Here is a 13,177-nt window from a genome sequence, read left to right as displayed (position 1 = left end):
CTTCACAAAGACACAGTTATTATATATTATTTATTATAATGAGTCTTATTTGTCTATAAAATTCAGACCGATGCAATCTTCATGTATAGGAGAGTGTGTCCTACACCCCTGACTTACCTTTAACCAGCCAGCATAGAAAAAGAATTGTAAGAGGGTAAACACTGGCACATAGAGGTCTAGGTCATGTCCAGGATAGCCCTTCTGGGGGTCTAGGAACTGACGGCCAATCAGACAAGCCAGAAAAAAGCTGTATACAGCAACTGTGACCACCTAAGGAGACAGGAAGAGACTGGTCGTAATGCAGATTAAGAAAACATTACTGACATTAATGCATTACTGGTATACAAGGCACATACAGGGCCTGAGTTTAACGCAAGTGAAAATGCAGAGGAAGCTGACGGATATTGGAAAACTGAGCATGCACCGCACCATGCATACATGAACAGAGGCCCTGATTCAGAGCCGGACGCTCTGACAGAGCACTCGCTCTGAATCAGGGCCGGCCTTCTGAATTAAAGAGCGGCCTACTGGCCGCTCGCATAGCTGTGGGTACGCCTCCGTCTGGACAGCCACGCCCCCGGCACGCCCACCAAAGGGGGCGTGCTGTCACTTACCATCGACAGCACGCCCCCTTTGGTGCGAGACCCATAACGATGGCTTGGCCGTCGTTATTCGGGTCTCGCGCATGCGCACGACGGAGCCGCCTCGCGAGCGAGCGGGTCTGAATTAGGCCCAGAGATTGCAGGTGCGAACGGATTGATGATCCTTCTATTAATGGACTACACATGAAATGGGCGGTAACTGGACAATGACTATGCAATCACATGAAATTGGTCCATGTTGTGGGAGTGTTGTGCGTGTGTAGGCCTGCTTCCGTACTCATCCATAGTGTGCACACAGAGATGGGACGCCTATTTCAGAAGGAGCTTTTGCACCCAGCATGGAGTGGGTGCAAGGCTCAGTACTAATGGTGATGGCTGAGGCTGGAAAAGGAGTGGGCAGGCTGACCTTCCTCATGCAGACGTATGGATACGCAGCATACACAGGCGGATACTCGCATTACTATAAGGTAGTAGGCAGTCTGCCGCGGCTGTCTGGCAGAGCTGGCCTTAGGCATAGGCAAATTAAGCACCTAGGGCATTTGGATGCCTAAGGGCATCCAAAACCACCTAGGGCCGGCCGGGGCACCTGGTGCCAGTTGGGCAGAGACTCTGGCAGCTGCTACCGCCGCTGTTCAGCCTCCACGATCGAGCTCAGCTGACAGCTCCGATCAGGCCCAGCAGCAGCAAACAGTAAGCAGGCAGAGGCAAACCTGCTGGTGGCGGTTTGCGGGGGCGGGACACCTGGACGGCGGCTAGTGGTTAGCGCTTGGGCGGCATGCACCAAGAGGCGTCTGCCATCCTGAGCCATGAAAAGCATGTCTGCTGCCCATGGCTAGCTGTACCTTGAGTCTGGTGGCTCGGCAGCCTGTGCTCAAGTAAAGTAAGTCTGGAACTGGGAGATGGCCGGGGTGCTGTGGTGCTCACTGCTGGGATAGGGGTGCTGGGTGTGGGTGGGTACTGGCACCGTGCTGTGCTGGGTGAGGGACGTTGTGCTAGGTGAGGGGGGTGCTGTGCTGGGAGAGGGGTGAAGGGCGCTGTACTGGGAGAGGGGCACTGTGCTGGGTGAGGGGTGCTGTGATCTGTGCTGGGAGAGGGGTGCTAAGATGAGTGCTGTGCTGGTTGAGGGGTGCTGGGAGCAAAGCACAATGGGGGAAGGGGCTACAGCACAGTGAGACCATGCCCCTTCTAAGTGCCACACCCCTTTTCAGGATCCCATGGGAGGAGGGGAGGCCCCACCCACATTTTTGCCTAGGGTACTAATTTGACTAGGACCAGCTCTGTTCTATCCGGAGAGGGGGCCGCCGATGCGTCTGACTGAGAATCAGCACAATAGTGTTGACAGCTTTTAGGAAAAGTGGCAGTATAAAGATTAACTTAGCAGTGAAAGATGCACCTGGGTGTACACTAGAGGAATACTGATCCAGTCGTATCCAAATAACCTCCCACATCGTGTCCGCAAAGAGTTCAGCTCCTGAGGCAGAGAAGGGTTAAAAATCCCAATTAGTCACTGCAAGGTCACACTTTTTTTTAAAAATGCAGCATGGTTGGCATAGTGGTTTGCATTACTCCCTTACAGCATTGAAGTCATGAGTTAAATTCCTGCCCGAATACTATGGGGTCTATTTATCAAGCAGTGAAAAGTGTGGAGAAGTGAAGCAGTGGAGACGTTGCCCAGCCATAGCAACCAATCTGTTCCTACCTATTATGTTATAGACTGTACTTGATAAATGCTACTTGAAAGCTGATTGTTTGGTATGGGCAACTTCTCCACTGGTTCACTTCTCCACACTTTTCAATGCTTGATAAATAGGCCGCTATATGTGTGGAGTTTGTATGTTCTCCCTGTGTTTGCATGGGTTTCCTCCTGGTGCTCCTGCATCCATTACTGAGCAGGAACTGCATCCAAGGACGCAGCATTGGATCATCTGCGGGATCCTTGCCCGGCTGAGTGACCATGGGGGCATTCTAGCCAACTGATGCAGGTGCACAAAAGAGGCCAGAAAATCATCGTCAGCCGACGAAAATCCTGGTCTCTTCCCTCCCCCACAATGGCGGTGACATGCCTCTGTTTGGAGAAACGGAGGCTGTCGCAGCTCCCTCCATGCCCAGACACGCTCTGCGTGCGGGATCAGAGACCCGTACAGCTAGGGCCGCCATCAGAGGGGGACTGCCGGGACTCCAGTACCGGGCCTGGGGAGAGGGTGGCCCAGGTGGCTGCGGCAGCGGTGCGGTCGGCATTAAGGTAGAAACAGCATTGGCAGCACTTCAAATAGTTCACCGTCCTTGAGCCAATCAGAGCTCGCGGGATAGCAGCCAATCAGGAGCGCCCGCTCCTGATTGGCTGCCAGTCCACGAGCTGTGGATTGGCTTGCAGCAGGCTCTGCACCACTGCTGCAGAGATTTGACAGGCCCAAACAGCGCCCCCTGACCTGTGGTTCCCTGTGTGATGGCACCAGCCGCACTACCCTAGCTACGGCCCTGGTGTTTTACGTGCAGTAATTCTCCTGGTATGTTGAATTAGCCCTAATTAAATTATATGTTGCTATTAAGGAATGTATTGCTCTGGTAAACTGAATACTCTCTCCCTGTAATTTGTGATAATCAGTGCAGCAGTTGAAAGTTGGAGAATAAGATTCAGGTTGCAGCTTGTGATCGTCTCCCCAGCAAGCATACCGCTACTGGCCTTTCCTTGCATAGTTCACGTGTGGAGTTTATTTTTAACAAATGGTGTCCTTTAGGAGAGATCTCTGGAGACTGAGGGGAGACTGTGTGTCCTGAGGAAGGAGAGTCTCACCCCGAAATGTTGAGTAAAGTACACAGTTTTTCACTGCATTGAGAGACTCAGAGTGACGTCTTTCTACTATTACTACATGTGGCGTGAGTTGATCCTGAGGAGGGCAACTGTGCAAGTAATAATGCATTTAAAACTGAGAGTGCCGGATCTATTGTGTGTGTATATATAACCCCAAAGTAGCTCCACCCACATTATCCAGAGCACCACCCACCTCTGCCCCACATGGAGGGGGGGGGGGTGCTTGACTTTTTTGTCAGTGTCGGGCCCCATCATTTCTGATGGCGGCCCTGTGTACAGCACTTGTATAGGTCATGCGCCTGCGCAGAGGAGGCACATTTGGAGATTTACGCATACCTAGCAAAATTATTATCAGGAATTAATTCCCAGCAGAGGTATACGGAATATCAGGACTGAAGTGATTTATAAGACATATTACAGATGAGGTGACTGTGGCATGATTTCATATTGTCTTTAATTGTTGTACCACCCTTTCATCCTTTCCCTCACATCCACTATAATTTTGCCCGTGTTGTCCTTTCATAGTTTTGTATTTATGTTTTATAAATAAACAGCAAATTTTGGTAACATGGACCATTGAACTATTGTTATTTTAAACCTACTGAGTCCAGATATACCTTTAGATATCTACAGATAGATACAATCTGATTACTTACTAACAATATTTGTGTTTTTTGTGTGTTTAATTAAAAGTGAGTCCAACCATAAAAAACTATTTTACTTGACACATGTCTTGACCCTAAGGAGTATATTTACTAAAGTGCAGGTTTTTAGAAGTGGAGATGTTGCCCATAGCAACCAATAAGATTCTACTTAACATTTATCTAGCACCTTCTAAAAGATAATAGCTAGAATCTGATTGGTTGGTATGGGCAACATCTCCGATTCTAAAAACCTGCACCTTAGTAAATATACCCAATATAAATAATATACAGTCAGGTCCATAAATATTGGGACATTGACAGAATTTTCAGATTTTTGCCTCTATTCACCACCACAATGGTTTTGAAATGAAACAAACAAGATGTGCTTTAACTGCAGACTTTCAGATTTAATTTGAGGGTAATTACATCCAAATCGGGTGAACGGTGTAGGAATTACAACAGTTTCAATATGTGCCTCCCACTTTTTAAGGGGCCAAAAGTAATGGGACTATCAACTCAAAAGCTATTTCATGGACAGGTGTGGGCTATTCCCTCGTTATTTCATTATCAATTAAGCAGGTAAAAAGTCTGGAGTTGATTCTAGGTGTGACATTTGCATTTGGAATCAGTTGCTGTCGACTCTCAATATGAGATCCAAAGAGCTGTCACTATCAGTGAAGCAAGCCATCATTAGGCTGAAAAATCAAAACAAACCCATCAGAGAGATAGCAAAAACATTAGGTGTGGCCAAATCAACTGTTTGGAACATTCTTAAAAAGAAAGAACGCACCGGAGAGCTCAGCAACACCAAAAGACCCGGAAGACCATGGAAAACAACTGTGGTGGATGACAAAAGAATTCTTTCTCTGGTGAAGAAAAACCCCTTCACGACAGTTGGCCAATTCAAGAACACTCTCCAGGAGGTAGATGTATATGTGTCAAAGTCAACAATGAAGAGAAGAGTTCACAAGAGTGAATATAGAGGGTTCACCACAAGATGCAAACCATTGGTGAGCCACAAAAACAGGAAGACCAGATTAGAGTTTGCCAAACAACATCTAAAAAAGCCATTACAGTTCTGGAACAACATCCTATGGAGAGATGAGACAAAGATCAACTTGTACCAGAGTGATGGGAAGAGAAGAGAAGGAAAGGAACTGCTCATGATCCAAAACATACCACCTCATCAGTGAAGCATGGTGGTGGTAGTGTCATGGCATGGGCATGTATGGCTGCCAATGGAACTGGTTCCCTTGTATTTATTGATGATGTGACTGCTGACAAAAGCAGCAGAATGAATTCAGAAGTGTTTCAGGCAATATTATATGGTCATATTTAGTCAAATGCTTCAGAACTCATTGGACGGCGCTTCACAGTGCAGATGGACAATGACCCGAAGCATACTGCAAAAGCAACCAAAGAGTTTTTTAAGGCTAAAAAGTGGAGTGTTATGCAATGGCCAAGTCAATCCCCTGACCTGAATCCGATTGAGCATGCATTTCACTTGATGAAGACAAAACTGAAGGGAAAATGCCCCAAGAACAAGCAGGAACTCAAGACATTTGCAGTAGAGGCCTGGCAGAGCATCACCAGGGATGAAACCCAGCGTCTGGTGATGTCTATGCGTTCCAGACTTCAGGCTGTAATTGCCTGCAAAGGATTTGCAACAAAGTATTAAAAAGTGAATGTTAGATTTAGGATTGTTTAGTTTGTCTCATTAATTTTGGCCCCTTAAAAAGTGGGAGGCACATTTAGAAACCGTTGTAATTCCTACACCGTTCACCTGATTTGGATGTAATTACCCTCAAATTAAATCTGAAAGTCTGCAGTTAAATCACATCTTGTTTGTTTCATTTCAAAGCCATTGTGGTGGTGAATAGAGGCCAAAATCTGAAAATTCTGTCAATGTCCCAATATTTATGGACCTGACTGTATCATTTTTATATATTTTTGTAAACATTTGAATTTTGGTAATCTGGTGCTGGGACTGGCTTCTCTCCCTTTGTAAAGGAGGATAACTGCATTAAATGTCACATAGACATTTAATGCAGTCATAGTCAAAGGCCGCGCCGGACATTTTCCAGACGTTTTTACAGGCGAAGACACCGGAGCTGACGTGGGACTCCAGAGAGTTAAGTTTTATGGGTGCAGGGTGTGCGGTGTGGGCCCTCCTGGACCCAGGGGCCCTTGTGCCCCGCACATCCTGCACCCATTATAAGTACGCCCCTGAAGGGGATGATTCAGCTTAGGACCGAATTGCAAAGCTGTACACAAGCCGCTTTGCAATTCCGTCCTTGCTAATATACAAATGCAGCAGGAGATGGCAGGAGATGTCTGACAACCCCTGCTGCATTTGCGATCCCAGCACTGCGACCGAGGTGAGTAAGCCTACGTTCCCGCCCCTTAAATGCCTCTGCCCATCAATCAGTCAGAGGCAAAGCAGGGGGCCTGCATGCGATCACGCAGAACCCATTCTGCACTTTTTTAGAATGGGTCCTGCACATGCCCAGATTCCCAATAATCGTGAATCTGCGTTCAACATTGCACATGGGTGCAATGCTGAATCAAGCCCAAAGTACCAGTCTGCTCCTATGTGGCATGTGTCTCTCTCATATATTGGGTTCTGATATTTTAGATGAAAGGCAGCTCATTGTCTGTCCATGTATTGCAATGTCCCTCTCAGGGAATACTTACCGACTTTTTGCTGCACCTTCCCGGGAGGGGGGACCTGGCTGCTGTAATCGTTGGGGGGCGGAGCTGTCATTAGACCCACCCCCTTTACAGGAAAGCCCCGCGATCCGCGGGCCCATGAGGAGGGGGCAGGGCTAAATTACACAATTCGCGTCATTTAGCCCCGCCCCCTCCCTACGGACCCACAAATAGCTTGGAAAATCTCCCCATCCTGCCCGCTTCACTAGGAAGTGGCAGGATGCGGGAGATTTTCCTACTCTTTCGGGGGTGCTGGGGGTTCCCTGAAATATCGTGTGCCTCCCACGACTCCCGGGAGAGTAGGCAAGTATGTCTCAGGGGCGTAGGGAGGGCGGTTCCACCGGAGCGCGAGCTCCAGGTGACGAAGTTGCCAGAGGGCACACTGAAGTCGGACTTCGGAAGCAGCTGTCAAATAGAAGATAATAGCTAGAATCTGACTGGTTGCTATGGGCAACATCTCTTCTAAAACTCACTTCTATAAGCTCTCACTTTAGTAAATTCACCTCTATTAGTCTATTGCAGTGTTTATTTATTTATGGTCAATGTAATGTAAATATGGGGACAAACAGAAGTGCAAACCTGTCACCCACTACATAACTGAGCCTAAGGATGACAGGTCAGCACAATTTACTTCACTTTATTACTTCACTACATTTTTTTCTGAATTTCTCAATAACAAACTTTTGGCTTAGGGGTGCCGTGAAAACAATGCTGGTACTCCTAGGGTGCCGTGATTCAAAAAAGTTTGGGAACCCCTGACTTAGTGGGTTGGAATATATATAGCCCTCTATGCCCCAGTTTGATGCTGCCCCTAATATTTATTTTTATTTCCCTTTAATTAATCCCCACATGCTGGACACGCCTCCTCCCTGGCACACATGGCGGGGCGCGCCGTATCACGCACATGCTCCAGGCGCCCTGGCCACATGCTACACCTCTGGTCCCCCTAATTTACCTCTTTTACACCAAAGTCCCAGGTCTGACCCAGGATTTGTAACACGTTTCCAACCCGGATCAGACCCAGGACAGACCCCCTTTTACACCGTGGCGCCGACCCGCACTGTTGACACCGGAGCCGGGTCAGCACTGACACGGCTCTCCGGCGCAGGTGAGCAGCACTTCTTTCCCTCCCTCCACCTCCACGACCCTCTTACCTTATTCCGCAGCTGTCCGGAGGCAGGGAGGGCAGGTGCGGTATGCTGCTCCGTTCTGGTTGGGCCGGCGCTGGCTGCAGTGGACACTTGGAGATGTCATCTCCAAGCTCTGCTGAAGCCTGCAAATCAGCTAGTATGTGGCGCAAACCGGTTCATCGCGACCTGTGCTCAACCCTGCAAGCTAAACGGGCCAGATCCCCGGGCCACTGGACCCGGGTTGATCCGTTTAAACCACAGGTTCTCAAACTCGGTCCTCAGGATCCCACACAGTGTATGTTTTCCAGGTCTCTTCACAAAATCAAAAGTGAAATTATAACCACCTGTGGATCTTCTAAAATGTGTCAGTGAGTAATGAATACATCTGTACACCTGCTGGGTGACCTGGAAAACATGTACTGTGTGGGGTCCTGAGGACCAAGTTTGAGAACCACTGATTTTAAACTAACAAATATCCCAAAAATATAAAGTATTTTTGTTATACTTTAACAAAAAGTACCTTTCAGACAGAAACGGCTACCCGGGAATTTGACTGAGGCAGGCCAAATTCCCGGGAATCTCGAGATGTCTGAAAGGGGTATCAGTGTGGCTTTGGAAGCTGACAGGGGACCTGATTCAGCAGCGGACGCTAATGTGATCGCAGCTGCAATTTTGCACGGAACGCAGCTGTTAAAATATGCTAATGCCTGCCAAAGCTCAGCCAGCAAAAAGACGCCCCCTGCTGCTTTCTCATATCCGTCTAGTATCACTCTTCTGTGGAAACATGGGCACCATTGACGCACATCGGTCACACAGCATTTACAACAAGTCTGGCCAGTTGCAAACACTACAAATCTCCCCGCAAGCAGAGAGCTCTCATGCTGCGTATGCAATCGCAGTGGCTAATTTATGCACGCCCATGAATTGGCGTTCAAGCAGACAGACACGCCTGCGTTTTCCAAAAACACTCCCCCTTCACCACACCCAAATGCTGACAGCCCGACATTCACTTTGTGATGAATTTCTCGGTGTGTCTGTAATCACAATGCAATCGTGCACGCAGTGCGGCTTATACACATGTGCAATGGCAAACAATCAACCAATCTGCGCCCGTAATCGCCATTGCATATGCTGCTGAAACAGGCCCAGAGATCTGCAACAAGCATTGCTGGTACCATGGTATATGTGTATCTCTACCATGACATAAGTGTAATAAGGGGCTCTACTGTGGCGTAACATGTATAAGGGGCTCCACTGTGGTGTAACATGTATCAGGGGCTCTACTGTGGTATATAGTGTATAAGGAACACTACTATGTGGCGCAATGTGTATAAAGGGTACTACTGTGTGGCGTAACGTGTACATGGGGTACTAAAGTGTGTTGTAATGTGAATAACGGACACTACAGTGTGGTGTAATGTGACTAACGAACACTACTGTGCAGTGTAATATAAATTGGTACTATTCTGTGACCACCCCCTTCCCCATGAAGCCTTGCCCCTATATTTTTGTCCCTATTTTGAGTGGGGGAGGGGGAATCAATTCTCTTTCTGGTACAGGGCACCAAAATATCTAGTTACAACTCTGTTTGGAATAAACCCCATTTGATTCTGCTGCCTAAGGCAGCACCTGAAATGGTGTATTTATAAAACAAATTATAAAATTCATATTACCATGTTAATGATTTGCCCAGATGGTAAAATACACTTTAGCAGCAATAAGTTTAACAGTTCTAAAATTAATTTCCTTATTTTTCTGCTGCTTGAGACAGCTGAGACTGTCTCATTATAGTCACTCCAATGAATATATTCTATTCATGAGCCCAGCCTCTGTGGTGACATACATAATGCACCCTCTCACTTTGAGTATGAGCTGCAACACCATGCTGTCACGGATCCGTCCCTCTGTCCTAGCAGTCACTGCCAGATTAGAAAACCAGACACATGGAATCCAGAACTTGTTGTGGGGAGAGGAAATGGCTTCGAATTTTAAATGCTCAGCCGGTGTCATGAAACCTGTCGTGAGAGAACATGGACAAATAAAGATGGCTCAGACCGGCTGTCAAGAAAGCATTGCCTACCAAAGTGTATCTGTCAACACACAACAGAGTCAGGCAATTTTTCCATGTACTAGGAATTATTGACATCACTGAGGCATGAGGCACTCAAATATGTCCCTAATTCTTAGTGAAACAACGGGGTGCATTTTGCTGGATAATGATACAGCCCCCAAAATGGCTGCCTCTATTCAACAAATATACAAAATGGCTGCCTGCACTGTGTGTAGGCAACAGAAACACTTTCAATGTTCCTTTCCCATTAGTAGATGTTACCTAGGCTCCAGCATCATACTTACCAGCGTTCACAACATGCTGTAGAGTGGGGAACCTCTTATAAACAGCAGTACTAATAGAGCGCAGGATAAGGACCCCACACAGAGAGGCATAGCGCATAAGTGTCCTTCGCAGCATCCTCCCTCGCTCGTCTGTGCCATGTACATTACTGGACACCAAGCACATGAGGCGGTCTAACCAAGGTATACTCTCATACTGGGCCCACCAGCGGGAGACCACCAGAGTCACATAGAAACCTAACGGCAAGTAAAGAGAAAAGTAGATCTGACCTGAACCCATAGCGGAAATATCGGTGTAGTGACCTGTATTTTGGAAATAATTTGCCATATGAGTACCAAAACTATTTTAGGTATACATCAGAAAGGGTATTTAGTAAATAGGTTGGTAACATACCAGCTCTGTGACGGCAGTACAAATTTGTCACTATATAAGGAGAAGCCTGGATCATACTTACCTACTCCCCCGGAAGTGTCGGGAGGCTCACAAATTTTCGGGGAGCCCCACACACCCCCGGAAGAGTATCTGGATCTCCCACATCCCGCCCACTTCCTAGTGAATTGGGCAGGGTGGGGAGATAATTGCCAGGAATCGTGGATCCGTATGAAGGAAGCTGGGCCAAATGACGCAAAAATGCATAATTTTGCCCCACCCCCTGCTCATGCTCTCGCGATTCGCTGCAGTTTGCTGGGGCTGGGCATGATGTTGTAGGAATCCGCCCCCACCCCTGAAGCGGCCACCTGTGTCTGCTCTCCGGGCATCTCCCGGGGAGTAGATAATAAAAGTAAGTAAGTATGGCCTGGACACTTCTCCTTTGCTATAGTATAGGCTCCGAGTCTTATTACTTCTGATTATTACTGTGCATTCCTGATTTCGGCTTCGTTTCTGGCCTGTTTCTGTCTGACCATGGACGTTTTAGCTCTCTGCTAATTGCAGCCCGGATTGGCAGTCCCAGAGAGAAAACACCTCCCCCTGGGGCTTCCTGTCCTGTATGTGACTGGCAGGTAGTGCTTCCAATGGGAAGCCACTGACAGTCACAGTGTAGCCAGTGCAGTCACGGATTTTACTGGCGGGGCTGCATAATAATGAAGACAAATCATCCTCTCATCATTGAAGAAGTTAAAAAGTGTATTAAAAAAAAGACTGCCACATGACCCAGATAAAACCCTGCAGAGCAGAGTGGATTATTATTACTTAATTTAAAGATGACTGCATACGTGTTTTGGCCTTACTTTTTCTCTTTTGCTGTTTCTCCCTTTGAAGTAGTCTGAATTATACACATGGGAGGCACACTCACAGTCTTAATGGGAACAGATAAACCGCACACAGTCAGAGCCTGACATATTGCAGAACAGCATTGTTTAGCACAGTTAAGACTTTATAATCTGTTTATAAACCTGTTTAAATCTCTCATGCATGTGTAGGCAGCAGATTTACCATTGGGCAATAGTTTGCTTATGCATTCCTCTAGTGACTATTACACATGTAATAAGTATAATGTATACAGATTAAGATCTATATAAAAATTGGGGCTAATCTCAAACAATGATCAGATTACAGTATACAGTAAATGTATTCGGTGCTAACTGCTATCGTGCATCAGTAATAGTAAAGGAGAGATATGGCTGCTGTTAAACGTGTAGAAGAAGCTTATTATCATATGTAAACGTTTCTACATAAAATACTGAAGGGGTCTATGTACTAAGCCTTTGAAACAGATAAAGTGGATGGATAAAAAGTACCAACCAATCCTAACTGTCATTTTTCAAACAGCCTGTAAAATGACAGGAGCTGTTTGGTTGGTACATTATCTCCATCCATTTTCTCTCTCTACAAGGCTTAGTACATAGACGTCACAGTGTCTTTCTTAATACAATATTTCTGCAAGCTTATTATATCCTCTATAAAAGACATACACTGAAAACCACTGCTGATGTGTAAAGTAAAAATGTAAATTACTATTACAGTACATCAATTATAATTTTATAATCTCCTGTAATTGATAGTTATGTTTGGAGAGTAGTGATGTCATCAGGAATAAATGCTCCTTTGTCAGTATTCACAGCAAGCAATGTTACCCATGTTGGTGCTGATCCTGAGTTGGGAGCAAAGCAAAAACAAGCAAGTAACTTTGGCCCTCATTCAGAGCCGGACGCTCTGAGCAGAGCGCTCGCTTTGAATGAGGGCCGTCCTCCATAAAAATGGAGCGTCCTCCTGGACGCTTGTATAGCTGTGGGTCACCACCCACAGCACATACGAGCGTGCAGGATGATGGTCGCGATGGTCTTGACCATCGCGACCATCGCCAGTGCGACCAGAAGCCTGTGGTCGGGGTTTTCGACCACAAGCCCTGGAGTGATTTTGGCTCTATCAGAGCCAAAATCACTCCCACTGACATCACTAGTGATGTCAGTGGGGCCGGCTTCTGACGGTAGGCGTTCCCTTGGGAACGCCTCCGTCTGGCAGGCACGCCCCCGGCACGCCCACCAAAGGGGGCGTGCTGTCAATCAACATCGACAGCACGCCCCCTTTGATCAGACACAACGAGCGAAGGAAAGTCCTTCGCTCGTCACGTCTGGCGCATGCGCACGACGGAGCTCCCTCCGTCGTGCGCATGCGCAGTGCACACATTCGACCCACTTGCGAGCGGACAGCCGCTTGCGAGTGGGTCTGAATGAGGCCCTTTATACCTTGGCAAAACCATGTCACACACTGCAGATGGGGCAGATTTAATATGTGCAGCTAGATTTAGGGCAAAATGTACAAAGTGGCGGGTTTGGTGTCAGCCAATCAGCGCTTTCCCATTAATTTCTATGGAGAGTGACCGGAAGCAACCTGTTACTCACAACGGGACCCTGTTTTTTTTTTTGCCAACACCCATGGATGCTACATAGATCGAAGAGGATATTCTTCATGGATTTTTTGAGTAT

General features: G+C 47.1%; 1 protein-coding gene across 1 annotated transcript in view; it reads right to left on the bottom strand.

The window, feature by feature from the left end:
• The window catches only part of BEST1 (bestrophin 1), a 35,583-nt gene that overhangs the window by 12,451 nt on the left and 9,955 nt on the right, over positions 1-13,177 (bottom strand). Inside the window, exons 3-6 of the mRNA XM_088454485.1 lie at positions 10,253-10,486; positions 9,758-9,912; positions 1,996-2,073; positions 118-270 (exon numbers count right to left, since the gene is read on the bottom strand). Coding sequence (XP_088310611.1) covers positions 118-270; positions 1,996-2,073; positions 9,758-9,912; positions 10,253-10,486 — 620 coding nt within the window. The remainder of the gene's footprint in view (positions 1-117; positions 271-1,995; positions 2,074-9,757; positions 9,913-10,252; positions 10,487-13,177) is intronic.

This window comes from Taudactylus pleione, unplaced genomic scaffold, assembly GCF_031769625.1.
Source record: "Taudactylus pleione unplaced genomic scaffold, aTauple2 ptg000619l, whole genome shotgun sequence".
In the NCBI taxonomy this organism is placed as follows: Eukaryota; Metazoa; Chordata; class Amphibia; order Anura; family Myobatrachidae; genus Taudactylus; species Taudactylus pleione.
This window is presented reverse-complemented; position numbering and strand designations above follow the sequence as displayed.